The 22,347-nt window shown below is 44.7% G+C and overlaps 1 protein-coding gene across 2 annotated transcripts in view; it reads right to left on the reverse strand.

Moving 5' to 3' along the window:
• Positions 1 to 22,347, reverse strand: part of UBE3C (ubiquitin protein ligase E3C) — a 992,333-nt gene that overhangs the window by 567,285 nt on the left and 402,701 nt on the right. For both annotated transcript variants that reach the window (XM_085631966.1, XM_085631967.1), the window contains exons 13-14: positions 11,181 to 11,338; positions 10,242 to 10,474 (exon numbers count right to left, since the gene is read on the reverse strand). In XM_085631966.1, coding sequence (XP_085488092.1) covers positions 10,242 to 10,474; positions 11,181 to 11,338 — 391 coding nt within the window. The remainder of the gene's footprint in view (positions 1 to 10,241; positions 10,475 to 11,180; positions 11,339 to 22,347) is intronic.

Below are 22,347 nucleotides of genomic sequence, written 5' to 3' on the forward strand. Positions count from 1 at the left end.
CAGAGGAGGCTGCCATAGTTGGGCAGTAATAGTCGACATGGTTGTGGTCGTCGATGTTGTCATCGTAATTTCTAACAATGATTTTGACAGCGGTTTTGCCATAAAAACGCCTAATTGTAAGGTTAGGAGGATTTCCCTGCTGTAGTGTCAGGGCTGAAGACTGAGTTGCAGGGTCTCCGAGGTCGTTTTTTCCAATTTTCTCTCTCTGTGAGAAGTGCCTTATGAAGTCTCATGGTAAGACTTTTTTATGGCTTTTCTGTTCGCCTTCTGGAGACCCTTCGTGTATGAAAAAACAAGGGACACCCTACTCACATGGAACCGGGTACTTTACAGTTTTCCAGAAAACGGTTCCTGTGGAGAATCAACAAATTATACTTAGTATATAACAGCACAATCAAAATAATCGAAGGAAAAGAGATGTCTGACAGAGAAGAGGCATATAACACGAATTTTGTATGAAAATACTTTGTTTTATATAATGTAATCACATTATTTTAAATCCAGTGCATGGTGTACCAAGTGGTTGTGAAACCTATATTTCAAGGTTGTGACTTTTTGTGACATAAAAACAAGGTTTCATAAAAGATGTACAAGAGCGACCATTAAATCAATACATAATATGTGCTCGCAGCCTACTAATACAGTAATAGTGGCGGACAATGGTTCGCTTCACTTAGTCAACAACGTTTCGACCCACTTACAAATGTGGGGTCTCATCAGGACCTAGCAATGAAGGGGCACCTGGGGATGACTCAGATAATGTGGTGTGCACCGTTTGAGGGTGAAAAAGGAAGAAGAGTACTCACATAGGGCCCAGCCGGGCACCTATAGTGGGGAGGGTACTGATAGTCAGGAAGGCGCAATGTTGAAAGCCTTAATTACAAGAAGGGCGAAAAGCTGTTGTCAGGAATGTCTGTGGTAATTGGCTGAACTCTAAATTGATTGGCCTCAAAGGAAATGAAAACAATCAGTCTTTTGGTTACCCAGTTTGGAGAGGATAATGGAATGAAAAAGGGGCTGCCAAGGTCAGGTGCGGTAATTAATCACGCTCGCCTCATGGAGAAAACTGCACCGGTTTTTCTCTCCTTGTGAAATGACAAGGAGACCCTTGGCATGACCTCTCCCTTTGACCTCTCCTGTGAAGTGGAGGAATATTCACTGTCCTCATCAGAAGTGACAGCTTTAAGTTTCTGTAGTCTCAATAATAGCCTCATCTCTTTCGGAAAGTGAGAGTTTTTGAGGAAAATGTTAGATGAACAAGTTACTTACCTTCGGTAACGATATATCTGTAAGACATAGATTAGTTATAGATTCTCTACCTGAGAATTACCCCCAGGCGTCAGACTGGATCCAGAGAATTTTTCGTCAGCAGTACCCTTGCATGTTGAAAGGTGGCGTCGTTCGACTCCGCGTTTGTCGTGGGCATCGTGGTCGCCGGAATGACATCCGGGTAGCTACTTAGACACAGCCCTCGCTGACGTCAGTTCTCTTACACGACATTCCACGCCAGAAGAGCAGAGTCATACAAGACACTGATCACTGGTGCACAAAACTAGGGCCCTGAAGGGATTCCCATACCCTAGAAGTCAGTTCGCAGAACAGGGAGGATGGGTAGGGCGGTAAAGAATCTATAACTAATCTATGTCTCTTACAGATATATCGTTTCCGAAGGTAAGTAACTTCTTCATCTGAAAGAGACAATTAGTTATAGATTCCTTACCTGAGAATAGATACCCCAACAATACCAACACCGGAGGTGGGTCTGCGAACTGAGTTCACAGCAGAAAGTCCTGGAGAACCGAACAGCCAATGAAGCTGTCTCTCCGGACTTGGCTGTCCAGGCAGTAGTGTTTTGTGAACGTGTGCAGAGATGCCCACGTAGCTGCCTGACAGATGTCATTGAGGGGGACACCACATCCCAAAGCAGTGGTAGCTGCCGTCACCCTGGTGGAATGGGCGCAGTCCCACTGGAGGTTCCTTCTTGGCCAAAGAATAGCAAGCTTTGATGCACAAAACGACCCACCTAGAGATGGTCCGATTGTGCATGGAGTGATGTTTTTCGGTGCCCACATAGCCAACAAAGAGCAGGTCATCCACCAGGAATTGCTTTGTGCGATCCAAATAAAATGAGAGCGCACGTTTTAGATCCTGACGGTAGTGCCTCTCCTCCTTTTTAGAAGTATGCAGGGGCAGAATGAAGGTGGGCAAAGTGATAATCTGACCAATGTGGAAAGAAGTAACTAGTTTGGGAAGAAAAAGGGGTCGAGTTCGAAGGACAACCTTGTTTGGATGAACAGTCACAAAAGGAGGTTTTGAAGAAAGGGCCTGAAGCTCACTCACTCTGCGAGCAAAGGTGATGGCAACCAGAAAGGCAGTCTTTAAAGTCAGAAGTCTGAGAGGACAGTTATGTAGCAGCTCAAAGGGAGCGCACATAAGATAAGTTAGAACCAAGTTCAAGTCCCACTGAGGCATTACGAAGGGAACAGGAGGAAAAAGATGAGTAATGCCCTTAAGAAAGCGATTAACAACAGGGGACTTGAAAAGAGAAGGCTGATCAGGAAGCCCAAGAAAGGCTGAAATGGCAGAGAGATAGCCCTTTAGAGTGCCCAGAGCAGAGCCCTGCTGGGCCAAAGGAGGAATAAAAGAACCTCAGAAAGAGGGGCGGAAAGGGGATCCACAGCCTTTGCTGTGCACCATGACACAAATTTGTTCCATCTGCAGGCATATACAGTCTTAGTAGTGGGACACCTGGCTGCCAAGATAAAATTACAGACTTCGGGAGGAAGGTCAAAGGCTGTCAGCTGTCGCCGCTCAATCTCCCCGCAAGGAGGTGGAGGCTGGACAGGTCCGGGTGGAGGACCGTCTCCTGCTGCTGTGACAGAAGATCTTCCCAAAGAGGCAGTTTGATCGAAGGATCGATGGCCATGGGTAACAGCTCGGGATACAAGACTCTTTGTGCCCAATCCGGAGCCACCAGAATGACTTGGGCCCGGTTGCGCTTGATCTTCTTTAGCACTCTGGGCAGAAGTGGTATAGGCAGAAAGGCGTGTAGAAGACCGCAACTCCACTTGTGACGAAAAGCGACGCCTAGCGAGTGCTGCCTTGGAAATTCCAACGTGCAGAATCGCTGACATTGCGAGTTCTCTTTGGTGGCGAATAGATCTAACCAAGGCTTTCCCCCACAGCAGAAAGAGACCTTGCACCACCTTTGAGTGAAGACACCATTCGTGATCCATCATGAACTTGCGGCTGAGTTCGTCTGCCCAGGCGTTCAGAGAACCTGCCAGGTGTTGAACCACCAGGGATATATGCCCTGATGTTCCAGCCGTGTCCAGAGATGGAAAGCCTCTTGACATAGGGTCCACGACCCCACCCCGCCCTGTTTGTTGCAGTACCACATGGCGGTGGTGTTGTCCGTGAACACCTGCACTACTCTTCCCGGACAGAGTGAAGGAATGCTTTTATTGCAAGACAGATCTCCCAGAGCACCAGAAGGTTGATGTGCAGCCCGGACTCAGCTGGACACCAGAGGCCTCTGATCTGTGCATGTGGCCACTCCACCCCAGAACCCCAGAAGTGATGCATCCGTCACCACTGTGAACTCAGGTTGGGGAAGGGAGAGGGATCTGCCGTTGACCCAATCCTGGTTCGTTAGCAACCACTGCAATTGACGTGCAGTGCCCTCCGAGATGTGAACACAATCGGACAGATTCCACTGATGCTGTGCCCACTGGAACTTCAGGTCCCACTGCAGAGACCGCATATGCCACCTGGCATGATCTACTAGCAGGATGCAGGAGGCCATGAGGCCCAGCAGCCTCAGGGTCATTTTGACCGAAACCCGGGATAGAGGCTGAAAGATCGGAATCATAGCCCAAATATCCCGGACTCGCTGCTCAGTAGGGTAAGCCCAAAACTGTGTCGTGTCCAGAACCGCTCCGATGAAAAGGAGCTTCTGAGATGGAATAAGGTGTGACTTCGGCACATTTATAGTGAACCCCAGCGAGTGCAGGAGGTCCGCCGTAGTCTGGAGGTGGGAAACGACTGCCTGGGGCTAGCCCGCCTTCAACAGCCAGTCGTCGAGACAGGGGACGACTGGAACCCCTGATCTGCGCAGATGAGCAGCGACCACTGCCATCACTTACGTGAACACCCGGGGGCGCTGGTAAGGCCAGAGCACGGTAAACTGAAAGTGCTCGTGGCCTACCGTGAACCGCAGGTAACACCGGTGGACTTGCAGGATGGGGATGTGAAAGTAAGTGTCCTGCAAGTCCAACGCTACCATCCAGTCTCCAGGGTCGAAGGCAGACAGGACCTGAGCTAGTGTTAACATTTTGAACTTCTCCTTCTAGAGGAAGTAGTTGACGTTCCTGAGTTCCAAGATAGGATGCAGGCCTTTGTCCTTCTTGGGCTCCAGAAAGTAGTGGGAGTAGCAACCACAACCTACTTCTGGGGCAGGAACTCGCTCAATTGCTCCCTTGGCCAAGAGAGCTGTAACTTCCTGTTGGAGAAGATCCAAATGATCCTCCGACATGCGATGGTACTGGGGTGGCATGGATGGAGGGGTAGTCTCGAAGGGGAGGGAGTAGCCCCTTCGGACTATCTGCAAAACCCACCTGTCCGACGTGATGGTGCACCAGTGGGGGAGGTGATGGCGAATCCTGCCGCCCACTGGCGATTGGTGGCCCTGAAAGGTCGGACTAGGAGGGCCTGGAGGCTGCTGCAGAGGGGGCGCTGGTGGACTGGCCCGCTCGCTGGCCCCCAGACCAATGACGGTGGGTTCCACGTCCCCGGCCGCGCAGCGGCTGGACAGATTGTGCCGACCTGTGTGGAACGTGGTGGTGCAGCTCTTCCGTAGCCAAGAAAGGGGCGAAAAGCAAACTGCGCTGGACGGGTGGTGCAGAGGCCCAAGGACCTGGCCGTAGCCCGGGAGTTCTTGAAAAGCTCTAGTGCGTTGTCTGCTTTGTCACCGAACAGGCGACGGCCATCAAAGGGCATGTCCAGCAAGATAGCGTGGACATCCCTGGAAAAACCAGTCGACCTCAGCCAGGCGTAGCATCGAAGGGCTACCGACGTGGAAATCGTTCTGCCTAGCGAGCGGTGTCCAGCCCACATCGAATGGCAAACTTGGCTGCATCCCTCCCCTCGACAACTGCACGGGAGAGCACGGCCCGGGCCTCCTCCGGGCACTGTGGTAGCACCTGTGCTACCATATCCCACACAGAGTGGGGGTAACGGTCCAACGGACATGCAGTGCTTACCGACCGCAGACCTAAGCTAGAGGAAGAAAACATCTTCTTCCCAAGGTGGTCTAGCTTTTCGGATTCCCTATCAGGTGGAATGCGCCTTTGGATGTAGAGGCTTGGACCACCAAGCTCTCAGGGGTGGGGTGTTGGGAGAGGAAAGAGGGATCACCCGGAGCCGGGCTGTGGCATCGGGCAATCATCCTATCCACATGAGCCCCTGTGTTGGGCCTGGACCAGGTGCCCAAAAGGATGTCGGTAAGGGCTTCATTGAAAGGCAGCAGGGGCTCCGAAGAGGCCGCTGCCGGTTGAAGCGCCTCCGTCAGGAGATTCGTCCTGACCGCCACCGTAGGTAGCTCGAGGTTGAGGGCCTCGGCCGCCCTACGCAATACCACTGCGTACGAAGCACCCTCCTCCGTAGACACGGTAGGAAGAGACAGCATGCCAAGGTCTGGGGAGGTATCCAGACCACTGGCTTCCCCAAACTCCTCTCTCCAGTCCGGTTCATCCAACTGGTCAGCTAAAGGGTCCACAGACTCCTACCAGTCCTCCTCACCCTCCTCTGGCTGCTAATCTGGCCTACAGGGAACGCCAGGGTAGAACAGAGGTACAAAAGTACCACGTGGCGCCGGATACGGCGTCGGTCGACATGGGTCCAGCTCCGTGTCCAAGCCAGGGTGGAGGCCGGGGTCGACGCCAGCTGGGGACACAACCGGCATCGGTTGCGGACGTGGTGCCGGTGGAGTTGGCGCCGGGAGAGGAGTAACAAGGTTGACTGGTGCAGATCTGGATCCAGGCCTGGATCCAAGCGGACTCTGCAGGGCCGGGGCTGAAGTCGCCGAAGGCCCAGGGCCCCCATCTGAGTCCGCAGAGCCTGAAGGCGTGCCAACGGAGTCGGGCTGCCCAAAGATGGCATGCATCACTTCGTAGAAACTCCAAAGCTGTGCAGGGGTCACTCCAGCTCCCGGAAAAGGATGGGCACTATCCGCATCACTTGTTGCATCAACCGACGGACGGGGAGAAGTCGGAGAGCAGCGATGCTTCTTCGACTTACCTGAGGAGTGTGAAGACTTCGATGACAAGTCCCTCGACCTCCCATGCGTCCGGGACCTCGAACGGCGCAGAGCGGACTGCCGGGCATCGAGAAGCTTTTAGGACTGCTCCCGCAAAGACTTGGGATTCATGGTCTGGCAGTCGGAGCACGACTTGGGATCATAGTCGCGCTCCAGGCACCACAGGCACACGTGGTGCGGGTCTTTAACCGACATCAGCTTGTGACACATGTCGCAAGCCTTGAAGCCGGGCCGAGGACGACTGGACATCCCTGCATGCACCAGGAGTCGATAGACTTAAAAACGGTGTCGACAAAAGTCACAAAAAAGTCAGTCAAAAAATGACTGGAGGTACCGCTGTCACCGGATCTGCGCTGGCTGGCGCAGAAAAGAAAGAACTGACGTCAACGCGCGAGGGCGTCGTCTAAGTAGCTACCACAACGTCATTCCGGCGACCACGGCGCGAACGACAAACGCGGAGTCGACCGACGCCACCTTTCGACTCGCAGGGGTACAGCTGATAAAAAATTCTCTGGATCCAGTCTGACGCCTGGGGGAAATTCTAAGGTAAGGAATCTATAACTAATTGTCTCTTTCAGATATATTTTGCAGTCCTTTACCTTGTTTTCTGCTACTCTGTCATATTAGTGTACGGTCAGAGGAATGAAACATGAAATATAATCTTGGATGAACCAAAAAGATGTAATAGCTGAAGAAACTGAGCAGAGTTCAGGGAGACTCCTTTCACATGACGTTTGGTAGAAAATCTGAGGGGCTCAATCTCTGTTTGGAGTGTTGTAGAGGTTGCTGTCGCCTGACTGGTTATAGTTCAAGTTTGGTCCTTGTTTTTACAAAAAAAAGACACAGATAGGCTATTAAACTGACTTTTTCATTGCCATTATAGCCTACGATAGTGATACATACTGCTTTATTATGGATCAGAGGGACTTCCACTTCCAAGACAGGGAATGATTCAAGCATGTGAATCTTTAGAAGATCCAACACTGGAGAATTTCACGCAGTTCTAGACTATCATTATTTCCTATGGGGTGTTATGCTATGTCCCTATCTGCATTATTTTCTGTGGCAGAGTGTTGTAGTACCTATTAGTGGCCATGTGTGGTGCTAGACGTCTTCCAAGGCTGGGCTCAAGTACATTTACTACTATTTTAGAAACTTCAAGTACAATCTGTGTATACCAATAGTATTACTTTTTTGTGGATGGATGTTTTCAGTAGGCTGTCCCTCCCGATACCCCTCCTTGCCCCTCCCATTTAGTAGTAATAAATCCCATTTTCCAGCATCTCCTTCAGTCGCTCCTGCATTGACTACCAAAATGTAGGTGTGTGTGTGTGGAGATCTCTGCACACATGGTAGAGATCTCTGAAGCCATATAAGTGGCCGAGATCACAGCTCACAGATTTGCGAATTGCATTTTGTAGTATTTTAGTACTACTGTAGTACTACTAAACGTACTACAAAATGCAGTTTGTGAATCAAGCCTTTTGTTTTCTCAATATCTAGACAGGGGGCTGTACATTAATTATGCAGGGATGTAGAAATAAGCTTATGATCCATGGTGGTATGTGCAACATCCTGAAATGAATAGTTTGGTAGCCCAACCAGAAGAGATTATGCTTCCCTAGTAAACATAGTTGCTGAAGGAAGACTAGGCAAAATGATACGATGGTACTATGAAAGGAGATAAATTGTGACTACGGCTGTGTTGTGAATTGGGGGAAAGAGATGGGTTATTCTGATGCGGTAATATGTATGCTGAATGCTCACAGCATCATATTTCTGGACAATTTTATAAATCCTAGTACCTGAATGTATAATTTTGAACTGTCATAGTAACCAAGTAAGAGTCATATTAAATGTATGAATATAGTGAACATGCCTTAGCAGGCTTATCTAAAGTTGACTGCTGTACCGGATGTTTGTAAACTCGTAAATAAAGAAATAAAAAGGAGTTTAAACCGTTTCTGGCAACTACTGGACCAAACAAGTAAACTGGAGAAAACTGATTATGTTACTACATCTCTGGGTTTGCTTTAAGCAGAAATCCTTTTTTGGGGCCAAGTGTGTGATTACTTTAGAACGTTTGGCTCCAAATCCATACATTTCATTATAAACAACAATAAAGAGCTGAAAGTGAAGTTTCCCCCATCCATCAACCATAATATACAGTCTAAGACAGTTTCTTCAATTTCATCTGACTTATTACCTCACATTGTTTGAGCTTCAAGGGGTGCCACACTCTAGCTGAGATGCTCTTCAAATATAGTTTTTCTACAGTCAGTCTTCAATTTCCCTTTGTCCATTAGACTGTGTTTATCATTTGATGCACTGAACTCCACCACAGCAATGGCTAAATAAAGGTTCAAGGCTGTAACATCTCCCAGAACTTCTGCTACCGTTCAATCTCCTAACATTGGGAAACAACATATTGGTGGTTTTTTTTGCCCTTGTTTGATTATACTTCAAGAATAAGTTAGCTGGATGCAAACATCCATATGTATAGTAGCTGATTCCTTTAGTATTAAACCTAGAAAAGAGCTCTGCCTCTTTCACTATCTTCTGATATCTAAGCATGAATGTGAAGAGTTGATACAGTTGCTAATGAGAGACATAATTGTTAATGATAGAGGAACAGCCTCTCAGATCAATACACATGTGAATGCCTTTCCAGTAAGAGGATTTCACAGTCCGAGTATAATAGTTTCTGTCAAAAACATGGGTCAATAATTACCAGTGTAGAACTAGAACATTTCTGCATTTCTGGATGTGGTTGCAAAATCTTAGTGGCATAGGATAATTGAGTGGTTAAAAAATCTGCCCTTTCAAGTAATACTGATATTTTTCTTTTCAGATTGATTCTAAAAAGAAAACACTAATTGAAAAGCAAACATTTTTGAAATGGCTCGAATCTAGACATTTGTGGCACACTAGAAGTCTTTCTTGATCCTAAAGATTAATGGTGTTTTTGGAATCTATATTAATTTAATCTCAAAAGGTCTGCTAGACTACTAGTTTTTATGATTCACAGATCTGAGGCATCCCAAGCAATCTCATAGCTCACATAAAATATGCTGCCTGCTATCACCAAGTGCTTGTTTCTTCAGACATAGGTTAAGTGCTTACAGATGAAGTGTTTTCCAATTAAATCAAGTTATAAGACCTTGTCACACTTTGGCCCTGCGTTTAAGGTGCTGGCACACGAGGCACTCATCAAACGTGCTGCAGATGTTTGTTTTCATCAACCTCTGGGACAACCAACTAATCGCTAACTGATCTAAACAGCGAGGCATCCAACATATTGCCTTATGTGAGTAAAGAAAGCCATTCCCTAAGCGTTCTCAGCTGTTGAAACACTACTAATTTATACTTCACTCTTCTAAACGAGGGAAATTATTTTTACAGACAAATATCAAATTAGTCAGAAAGAAAAACCATGCATGCTAAGTTTGAAATTGGACCCTGCCAAACAGCAGTTCAAGTAAAAGCTCCAACAATGAATTTAGTGAAGTACCTAAACTTGCGATGGACCAACAGAAGTGTTAAGTTTAGTTTATTTTCAGCACAATTAGTGTAAAGCAATAGATCAAGAAAAAAAGAAAAGGATTTGTATGTGGAGAGCATAAGACAAAAAGGTAGTAATTATGTTAAAAAAAAAAGTACAATTACTTTGGCGGACAACAAAATGTAGCATTAGGTGCTTAAATAACGGGACCAACAAAAAAAAATGGAAAGCATTAGTTCAGGCGTAGTGAGAGTATCTTTTCTGAGGGAGACCCTGTAGCAACCCAGATCATGCCTATATATCTGATGCCATACAAAAACACAAGGAATCAGGCAACCCAACTGAACTGCCATAGCTTTAGCACAGTAAATTTAGAATGGTCAAAATATGCATTGCTTCGATCTAAGAATTTCCATTGCATACCTTGAAGAGTTGAATCCATCGTTTTTGTTCTGTTTGTATTCGCTGATGCATTTCAACATTGGTTGTAACTCCAACACTTTTAAATGCTGCAATGTACTCTTCACGAACCTCTGGTTTTGTTTCAGGATAAGCCAATTTGATAATCCCCAAACATGCATCTCGGAGACAGCGTGATAAGATTACAAGCTCTTCTAAAGTAAAAGGCATCATTGATGATTGTCCTTGCCCTACAGCTGAAACGAAAACAAGACACATTTTTTATTAAACATGTACACACACACAGACTTGTAATGTTTGTGTGCTGTAGTCACTTCCATCAACAACATGGGTGTACAGCAGAGGGTGCACTGCTTACTATAATAATACACTCAAACAGTGAACATCCAGTACATTTATTTGTGCAGTGCAGCTTTAAATAAAATCTAGAAATAAATATTGCTATTCTGGTATTCTCTTGCATTAGCAAATATTCATTTCCGAATCTAGGATTTTTGTCTTGTACAATAAAACATATCTACTTACAACAAGACTATTGTTTTGCTGGCCTAGTCGTTTGTTGTGGCTAGCTATAGGTCTTTGATTCTACATTTTACTATCTTCTAGAAACATTTCACAGTCAAATTACTTCATAGCTAGTGCTTTAGATCCCCCTTCAGTAGAAATATTTAATTTTTCTAATAAAAGTAACATTTGAAAATTGCTATGATCAGTCATGATGAGGTAATATATTGGTGGATCGATCACCAACAACTGCATGAGTTATCTTAATAAAAGCATTCAATGCATATGAAGTCCTTAGTAGCTAGAGAAGCAAAAAACGATTTGGTGGAAGTCTCAACCTTGAAAACACAGAGGAACTAACTACAAGATGCAAGAATAGATCACTCAAGATTTCCAATCAATAAAACCATTTTGGGAATTCCTCTTTCTATAACTTACCATCTATAGGGTCACCAAAAAACTCATTATCATGAATAGAAATAAGTGAGTGACTAAATAAAGAGCTAAAAAGATAAAAGAGGGGGATGATCCGATTGGAATCTTCAAAAGACATTGGAGAACCTCTTGATATCACCTGGATTAGTGGCACCATAGACCTTAAAAGAAAAAGAACACATTTGTAATTTCAAACACATCAATCTATCAAAGCACTTCAAGCTACACAAGGTTATATTTAAAAACTTCATCATGAAAGCAACCACTAAAAATATGTGACTTATATACCCATCAGTAATTCAGGTCAGGCAAGTGTTCGAAATAAGCACTCATGCATTTTGATATACATGCTTCCAAAATTGCAAACAACTACAAAATGTACCAATGTCAGGAACATTGGGAGAGATAATGAACCAAAACAATAATGGAGAAGCAAGATAGTAATTATCCAAAGAAGGTGGCTTTCCCGTATAGTTGACTGGGGGTGGAGCCAAAAGCCCAAGGCAAAGATGATGGGTCCAGTTTTAGACTTTACACTAACAATGTGAGAGTGCCTGCCACACTGGATAATATTGTTTTGTAAAACAGACCCATGAAAGTTGGGTATAAGTCATGAAATTATCTATGAGATGGGTATTTTTTCAAGGTAATATACATGTGGATGGCTACAATGAATATGATCCACCATGGCGCATCGTGGAGCAACATGAGCATTCTATTGAAATGCATGAGTAAATGACTACTTCTGAGAGTAATGGAGAAAAATAAAACAAAGAGAGTAACAGATTATAGTTACAACTGAAAAAGATTTATGGATGGTACCACACTAATTTTGGGCTTCATACTGAATTTGGAAAGATTTAACCATATGATAAATGTTAATACCCCTCACCCTAACTGAAATTTGGTACAATCTTTGAGAGGAAAACGTTTTTATCTCTTGATACTTGATTATATGTCGTACTCTAGAAAGCTGAATACCTTTCGCATTCATTTCAGAGAAACGGTCTGTCTGCCTATACTACCATCAACAACTCAAGTCTGTAAATCAGTAGATTCCACTGTGTTCGACTGTAGCTTCACAGTAAAGCGCCAATGAATGAAGACAGTGCTAACATTCAGGAATTATGAGTCCCCTGCAAAATTCAGATTGCAGGAATAAGAGTTGTAGAATTTAAAGACTTTCCAAAGAGCAGGCTCCAGGAAAAACAGCAAAACACCTAAAGTTAGCTATTCAAAAACTCAAGGAAAAGATTTGTTTTTAGTAGTTTATGGTTGGTTTTAAAAGCCTAAAGACAATCAACAAAACATTTCACCACGTATGTCCAATATCCCTTATTCACATCAGTTTCTTGAGACTATTTATCCTCTGTGTTGCTTAATGCAGACTACAGTTTGAAATCTGAAAACAGGAACAATTTATTAGACAAGTGAGATTTTATTTCTGTTTTATAGCAATTCTTAGGAAGTTGATTCTTTGGATGGAGTGGGAAGAAATCTGTAGACATGTACAAATTACTTACCTTCGGTAACGTAATATCTGGTAGAGACACAGTCTAGCTGCCGATTCATTAAAGATTTAACTCTCTCCAGGAGCCAGACTGTATCCAGAAATTTTTCAGCAGTACCTCTGCGTGCCGAGGGATGGCGGCGTACAGCTCCGTGATTACGCAGACTCTGGTCATGACGTCAGGGGAACCATACAAGTCCCCTCCGTCACGCTCACGTTAGTTTCTTCTGTGAAACCTTCTGTGCCAGAACGGTGAGCCACTATAGAAACTGGCTGTGGAAATAGTGTGCCAAAAAGATCAAAAATCTTTGAAACATTCATAAATAAGAAACATCCAATAGTATGTTAATTCCAGACATGGATTTTAAAGAAAACCCTTAAGAATCAACGAAGCACAGGACTAGGTGAAACCCTGCACCCTGGTGAATAACCAGCATGCAAGGGAAAAACCTTACACTCTATAGACCATTCATCAATGGTAATGAATGGCATGGTAATAGCAAAACAAAGCCAAGCAGTTTGTTAAATCACACCATTACATAACATAGTGACTGTGCCAATATATGGTATGATGATACTAAACAAAGAACTTCAAGGCATTGGGGCTTCCCCCACGGTCCCCAACGAGAGGCCAGGCCCCAGGGAATGGGGTCCCCGGGGCCAGAAGTGGCCAGGGAGGGGGGCCACGTGGCCTCCCTTCCACATAATAAAATTAATAAAAAATATTTTTAAAAACACGCAAAGGCCGGCCCCGGGGGATGGGGTCCCTGGGGCAATAAATGGCCTGAGGAGGGGGGCCACGCAGCTCCACTCCAAATAAATAAATTTAAAAAAAACATGGCCATGCCCCGAGGGACCCCTTCCATTTAAAAAAAAAAAGAAATAGGGTTCAGCCCCTGGGGGATGGGGTCCCCAGGGCCCATAAAATAGAAAAGGAATGGGGGCCACACAGCTCCCCTTCTTAAAAAAAGAAATAAATAAAAAAAAAAAGACCGGCATCACCGAGGCCCCGCCCCTTCCTAGTAACACTCTGCAAATGCGCCCTGTGGCGGGTTGTAAGTTGGGGAATTAATTCCCCTTCAATACTGGGGGTCCCTGGGGGCCAACTAGCACACCAGGTACCTCCAGAAAGCGTCACAGGGCTGCGGTGCAGAAAGGTGGTCCAGGCCATGCCCCTTTATACACCTCTCTGCAACGCAGCTCTGTTGCGCTTACTGGAGGTACCTGGTGGGCTAGTTGGACCCCAGGGACCCTCAGGATGCAAGGGGACTTTATCCCCCAACTTAAACGCGCCACGGGGTGCGTTTGCACAGTGGTGAAGGGAGGGGGCGGGGTCTGAGGTGATATGTGTGCAAACACGCCTTGTGGCGTGTTTTAAGTTGGGGAATTAATTCCCCTTCCATCCTGAGGGCCCCTGGGGGCCAACTAGGCCACCAGGTGCTTCCAGTAAGCGCCACTGCGCTGCGTTGCAGAGAGGTGGTCCAGGCCACGCCCCTTTTTACAGCTCCCTGCAACACAGCTCTGTGGCGATTACTGGAGTTAACTAGTGGGCTTGTTGGACCTCAGGGACCCTCAGGATTCAAGGGGACTTAATCCCCCAAATTACAACGCGCCAGGGGGCGCGTTTGCAGAGTGGTGGAGAAAGGGGGCATGGCCTTTGTCTACCTCTCACCAATCCCACTGCGTGGGGCTTACTGGAAATAAAAGGTAGGCTAGTTGGCCCCTAAAGCCATCCAAGAGCATGCCAGAGAGCGCGTTTGTAGAGTGGTGGCATGGCCTGGTACGAGTACTTACCAGTGCTGCTGTGTGGGACTGACTGGAGGTAATAGTTTGGGAAATTGGCCCCCAAGGATGTCCTCGGGGGCCAACTACCCCTCTTGCTTCCTCCAGTAAGTCCCACTCAGTGGGATTGCTAAGACGTCTTTGGAGGCCATGGCCCCCTTTCTCTACCAATCTGCAAACGTGCCTCGTGGCAGACTACGGGATGGGGGATGAAATCCAATTTAGTCCTGAGGGAGTTTGGGGGCCAAGAATCCCTTCTGGTACCTCCTGTAAGTCCTACGCAGTGGTATTCCTGAGCGTTGGTTGGACGCCCAGTACCCTTTCTCCACCACTCTGCAAATGCAACTACGAGTTAAAGTAGCATATTTCTGCGCCTCTGACTTCGAGGTAGTTTTAATCTCCCTGCCCTATTATGTACTAGGGCCTTACAGAGAAGGTCATGCTAATCACAGGGGTACCCCAATACATAGTGTTCCCTAGTGTATGTAGGTGTTTTCACTGTATTCTAAGTGTCTTTTAGCATAGCACTGGCTCTAGGCCTTGTTAGTCAGAGTCAGTTACCACCAGTACCACCAGTACCCGTCTGAAAGAGTTGTGGGCACAGGATGATTTTGCAACAAGGCCTCATTCTGCTTCTCTGTTGGTTCTTTCTGCACCTTTCTTGGTCTTTGTGGACTTCTGTTGTTTCTTTCTGCATTTCTTTTGCTTCTTTCTGTGCGTTTTTTCTTCTTTCGTCACATGTCCTACCTCTGTAGGCATAGTTAGAAACTAGCATTTAAAAAACTTTTGAAATTCACTTAAAAAACCATAGGTTTCAGGCACGTTATAGTTAGAAATCAGCATTTAAAAACCCTTTGAAATTCACTGAAAAAAACATAGGTTTCAGGCACGTTATAGTTAGAAATGTGCATTTAAAAAACCTTAGAAATTCACTGAAAATATCATAGGTTTTAGGGAAAGTTATAGTTAGTTGGAAATTTCACTCCTACAAAACCATAGAAATTCCCATGTTATAGTTAGTTCAGCTAACTATAACTTGCGCCCCCGCAATGCACTGCTGATGACGTCACATATTACATTACTCATGACATGGTCAGTGACATCACTGATGACATCTCAAATGACATCACTGATGACATCATCCATGTGATAAATTGATGCATCTTCTCACACCCTAATATAACCTTTGATACGCCCACTCTAAATTACAGACTGCCATTCTCAAAACCATAGACACTCCATACTTACTTACTGATTCTTAGGTGTACACACACATCCACTCACTCACCGTACAGTCACTCATACTTATGATCACTCAGTACAGGACTGTCATATGCATTCATACACCTACATAGACACTCACACACCGCCACTCATCCATAGAGGTACTCACACACCTAGTCAGTCATGCAAATAATTAATCACACTGCCATTTACTCACCTATACAGCTATACACACACCAGCTCAATTACTCATACAAATACAAGCACATTCTTACGCTCTTATACAATCACGGATACAAGTACACACTCATTCATACAGCCACTCTCACAATCACACACTCTCACTTATACCCATTTATATACCCCAACACACATATATACTGCCATTCACATATAGTTACTCACACATGTACCACTGAGATATACATTCCCTCACTAACACACCCATACACACACTCACCCACCCATACAGTCCATCACAGATCCACTCTTGAAACCATGCATCCAGTGAATCACCCACTCACACATCTATGCACAGAGTCACACACACACCCCACCCACACAAAACTAAGGCACCCATACAGATACTCAGACAACCAATCAATAACCCATGTGGACACTCATGTAGCTATTTGCAAACCCATGCAGCCGCTTACACACCAACAGACAGATGGATACAGACATTCACACAGTTTAGTCACTAAGCCATGTATTCAGTAAGATACGTTTAATCACTTACTTATAGAGTCAGTCACGCACCTACTAAATCATCCATTCAAACACTTATACACCCACTCATTCTTCAATACGCCTTTCCCTATATATATATATTAAACATATTTAAACTTTACAGAAACACACAGTCACTGGATGATGTCATCAGTGATGTCATGTGTGATGTCATCAGTGATGTCACTGACCATGTCATGAGTGATGTAATATGTGACGACATCAGCAGTGCATTGCGGGGGTACGAGTTATAGTTAGCTGAACTAACTATAACAGGGGATTTTCTACGGTTTTGTACGAGTGAAATTTCCAACTAACTATAACTTTCCCTAAAACCTATGTTTTTTCTAGTGAATTTCTAAGGTTTTATAAATGCTAATTTCTAACTATAACGTGCCTGAAACCAATGGTTTTTTAAATGAAAAAAATATATATATATATATCTCTTGCCACTGCCTCGTTTGAAACAGCCAGGACAACAACGCAGCGGTGCACGCCGAGGTTCGAGGAAACCTCGTAAAACTCCAAACCACTGCACTGTAAGGGCGCGCACACTCTTTCCGGGGTAAATTACTTCCACGAAGCCATAAATCTAGATGCTTGGAAAAATTCTTTTATTTTCTCATCACAAGCCGGAAAACCGAACGCGTTTCGGCGTAACAACGCCTTGATCACGGGTACGTTTTTTTATATATATAAGCATCTGACATTCAAACACTTTTAACCATACATGATCTTAACAATGAACCGATTATGGATACACAACAACAAGATTCTGTGGGTGGTACACAACAGAGACTGCGTAAAATAGATTTACAACAGAAAGGAGCTGGGGAAAGCCCTTATAAGCCAAAATCGACGTTCCTTCCAATGATGCCGAAAGACGCAGTCGATATTTACCATGAACGCGTCGTAGAAGATATCAAAAAGCTACACCACCAAGTGAACTACAAAAAAAGTAAATTAGATTATAACAAGATCCAATACCAAAATCTGATGAAAAAATTAAGTGACAATGTGGAAATTGTGATCAAAAAATCTGACAAGGGCGGCAACATCGTTCTATGGCCAAAACAAGATTATACTTTGGAAGCAATGCGACAATTAAACAATGAACAATGTTATGAAAAATCCACCATGAGGGAATACAACAAAGCGAAAGACTCTCTAAAGAAGGAGCTACAATTTTGGAAACGGGAAGGATTAATAACTTTAGAAGAATTTTTATATTTGCAAATCCTTTTCTTTACCTACTACCTAAAGTCCATAAAAACATCATACCAATTCCAGGTCGCCCTATAATTTCGGCAATCAACAGCATGACTGAACATATGGGCGAATACGTGGATTTCTTTTTACAGGAGTTGGTAAAGGCTTTACCCTCATACGTAAAGGACACAGGTGATTTTTTAAAGAAAATCAATGACATTGTCTGGACAGACGATTTGGTGCTTATAACATTAGACATTGAATCACTGTATACCAGTATAGAGCACAAGTCTGGTGTGATCGCTTTGAATCATTTTCTGGAGTCGAGGGCTTGTGAATACTATCAACATAACAAAATGCTAGTAGCTTTTGTTACCTGGTGCTTGAACAACAATTATTTTTTGTTTGGCAAAGATGTTTACAAACAGATACAGGGTGTTGCCATGGGGGCCTGCTTCTCTCCTAGCTACGCATGTTTACATGTGGGCTATTGGGAGGAGCAGGTCCTCATGAAGCAGCATCTGGAGACCTATAAAAACAACATTGATCACTGGTTGCGTTACATCGATGATGTGTTTATAATATGGAATGGGAGCATTGACAGTGCCAATAGATTTATTGAAAAGATCAATACGAATTGTATGAACTTACACTTCACATCACACATAAGTCAATCTAAAGTGGAATTTTTAGATGTGAATGTATTCATCAAGGAAGGAAAAATTGTCACCACTGCATATAGAAAACCAACTGCTGGAAACACAATCCTACACGCAACCAGTGCACATCCCAGGCACCTCATCAGCAGTATTCCGTACGGGGAACTGTTGAGGCTCAAACGCATTTGTAGTACTCCAGAAAATTATGACAAATGTAGAGAAGAAACTCTGAGTCGACTAAGAAAAAGAGGCTACAATAACAAAACGTTATTGGAAGCCGTAAACAAAGCTGAGAGTCGAACTAGAGTATCCCTGCTTCCACAAAATAATGAGAATGATATAACTCCTGCAGACACAGTCGATAACACACCCAGACTGATAATAGCATATAGCAGGCAAGAGAGAAAAATAAGATCGATCATGAACAAAAATTGGCCCATTATTCTTACTGATAATGTCCTGAATTCGAGACTGCCAAACAAACCAGTAATCACTTTTAGGAAAACACAATCTATGGGGTCCAAGTTGTCTAAAAACAGCCCAGAATTGACCAGTAATGTATCTTGGTTAAAACCAAGACAGGGCTTTTTTAAATGCACATCATGTAGAGCATGCAAGTTTGGGGTGAACACAACCCAGTACAGATCTCCCTTTAGAGAAAATGAGATAAAGATTAAGGGTAATTATAACTGTCGTACTGACTTTGCTGTTTACGTTCTTACGTGCACCTGTGGGCTTAGGTACGTGGGAAGCACCAGGCTTCAGGTGCACGTAAGAATATTGCAGCATTTACGAGCAATCGTTAATAACGATCCGGCCTATCCGGTTGCTCGTCACTTCAATGAGGCACATGACAACGATGTAAAATGCTTATCTTATTTTGTAATTGATTCAATCCCAGCACCTCGTAGGGGAGGAAATCGAGAGAAGATGTTAAGACAATGCGAAACTAAAATCATCTTAGAACTCGATAGTAAATTCCCGAATGGGTTGAACAATACAGAGGATTTACACACGTTTCTATAATTGAACTCAATATACATATCTCTCAACAGCTTCCACAGCAATGTATATTTATAGAAACAATGATGTAAGTAACCAGTTAACCCCTAATAATACTGAATGTCATTCCTGGATGGTAGTCTCTGTAAACAACCGCACTGGCACTTCTATTTTTTCTTACTTTTTGACATCTGATATTATAATTATTAAGCACTAGCACTTCTCGTTCACCCAAAAGGAATACCTACAAAAAGTAGCTTTTTTAACCACATTTTATATAAATTTTTATCACAATCCTGTGTTATTTATTTATTCATAAATTGTGAATGTTATGCATTAAGCACTTTATAAAGTTGGTAAACCTATACCTAAAGAGCACATTTTGCACAAAATTTGCACAAGACACTTTCTTTCACAGAAACACGAGGAGGTACTGCGAAAAATAGCACTATGCTGGTATTATACATTTTGGAAAAGAAAACGCATTAAGGCAGTTATAGGTTTCTCCAATGGCAGACATTCGCACAGAACACTGTTGATAATATGCTTTCATCATGGTGAATCAATGTGTATATTTTAACTATTTATACATATTTATTTATTATTGAAAATGTAATGTTTCTTTATATGTTTTATACATTTTAAATTATTTATGTATAATCCACACTATGATGACTGTTTTTATCACCGACTTATGTGATTTAAAATACAACAGATTCTGTCTTCTAATTCCATGAATGTCTAAGTTAACATTGGAGCACAGAAACCGAAAAAAGAAAGTGTTTCTTCACTGTTTAGCACTATAGGGGTGTGTTCTTTCCCATTCAATGTATATATAAAGACGACGTACTACAAGCTCTGTATGTGATCAAGGGCACTTGATGCCCGAAACGCGTCATGAAATGAGGAATTGAAAATAAAAAGAAGATAATTTGCCACTAACTTGTCCTGGTGGTCCGTTTCTGTCAGTTCGCCGCAAAGGAGGTTCTGAGAGGTGTTTGAGTGCATATATATATATATATATATATATCAAATGGTCCGAAAACTGACGGAATTTAAAGCTTATGGACACACTCGAGGCACCAAGACAAATGAGAAAAGAGAAGCAACCAAATCTCATATTAAAACCTCGAACATTATCTGTGAATTTCGACTCACGCAACCAAGTGTGTCTAAGAAGAGCAACAGATCGAGCCATAGCTCTGCCAATAGAATCGGTGGTGTCCATTGCCAACTTAATATTAAACTTTGCCATCTCACTGCCATCTTCCGCAAGCTGAAAGAGTTCAGCCCTGATCCCTTCAGGAAGGGAGGAAGCAGATGGATGATAGAATCCCATAAGGAATATGAAGCCCTGCCTAAGACACAAGAGTTGTAGCTGAAGCAAAGATATTCCGGACACACAGCTCTAACCACCTAAATTCTCTACCTGGTGGAAGTAAAGGAGAAACATCTGGATTCGGCGAAGTCGTAGCAGCATGCACGGCGAATCCCTTAGCAGTAGGGTGTAAAGAAAGACAAGGAGAGTCGTCCAGGATGATGGCGATGGGAAATGCCACAATCAATAGAGGCACCAGTCACTGGCCTTGCCAAAGTTCCCAGGAGAATTTCATACAGAGACTCTCCATGAGGTAGTAAGGGTTCAACATCTGTCACACCCTGGTGAAGCAGATCCAATAAGTGATCAGATGACAAAGCCACCAAAGGAAGCTGCAATTTTGAGACCTCTGCAGCTCTCTTTTATAACTTCAGCAATAGCTGCCCTAGCCTTTGTCGATATTCGTGGCGGAGAAAGCAGATCAGAAATAGCAGAAGGTTGCAGACTACTATCCTCACCCTATGCAGCCCAAGAACCTCCTACAAGAGACTGAACAAGACCAGCCAAGCGGTCGATGTCACGGGCGTCACCTGAGCCACCTTGCAAAGCTGGAGAAACAGCAGCAGAGCCCGCTTTATCCACAGAATGTGAAGGAGAAGACACGGGAACAGTAGTGGCTATGAGCGGCGTCTCCAGCGCTGATCGACATTGGGGCGTCGTCGTCTCATCATGCACTATGAGTGGTGCATCTGGCGACGACCGAGGTCAGGGCGGCATTGTAGCCACCTCCAGTACAACCTCATCTGATGCCCCCGGCATTACAACTGGAAGCCGCACTGGGCTGTGCACCAATGCCGTAATGACCTCAGGAACAGAATCGAGGTCTTCAGCACCGAGGGCAAACCTGCCAGCGTGTTTCCAGTCTGAGTCCCCCCTACCTTCTTGGGGCCCGTAGGCGCACCAGAGTGAGGCATGGACCCAAAAAAGGCATGCAGGTCATGATAGTATGCCTGCATCTGGATCATAGTCGCCCTGGCTCCAGGATAAGGAGGGAGGCTCGGGGTCGACTCTTGTGCGACGTCCTCCAGTAAGGAACGGGAGGAACCAGCAGCCACATCGTGACGCGGTGAGGCTGAAGGCCGCCGCGACGTCGATCTCTTACGACGTGATTTTCGTGACTTGGGTGGACGGCACTCATGGGAACGGCTCCTTTAACAGCCCCGGGCAGGAACCTCAGGGCGTGAAGGAGACAGACGCCACCTGGACTCAGACCGGGAGAGTCGCACCGTCAACAACTTCATTCGCCTTTCCCACAAGGCCTTAGGCTTCAGCTATTTACAGGCGTCGCATGCCTCGGAGTCGTATGCTCTCCTAGGCACCAAATGCAGATTGGGATGGGGATCCGTAGCCAACATCTGTCGAGCGCAGGTCTTGCACAACTTAAATCCCGAAGGCATAGGCACAATGTTCCCTGACACAAATAGGCGTCATAGTAAGCCAAAAGTACAAATGGCCCGAGCAACCACTTCCCCGGATCCACATTGCAGCGTGGAAAAAAAGAAACTGATGTCCGGGCACCAGAGGGGACTTGTATGGCTCCACTGACGTCATGATCGGAGTCGACGTCAACATGGAGCTGTACGACACTGTCCCTCGGCGCGCAGAGGTACTGCGGAACAATTTTCGGATCGAGTCTGGCACCTGGCAAGAATTCAAAAGTTAAAGATTCTGCGGCTA

The sequence above is a fragment of the Triturus cristatus genome, chromosome 10, assembly GCF_964204655.1.
Source record: "Triturus cristatus chromosome 10, aTriCri1.1, whole genome shotgun sequence".
Lineage (NCBI taxonomy): Eukaryota > Metazoa > Chordata > Amphibia > Caudata > Salamandridae > Triturus > Triturus cristatus.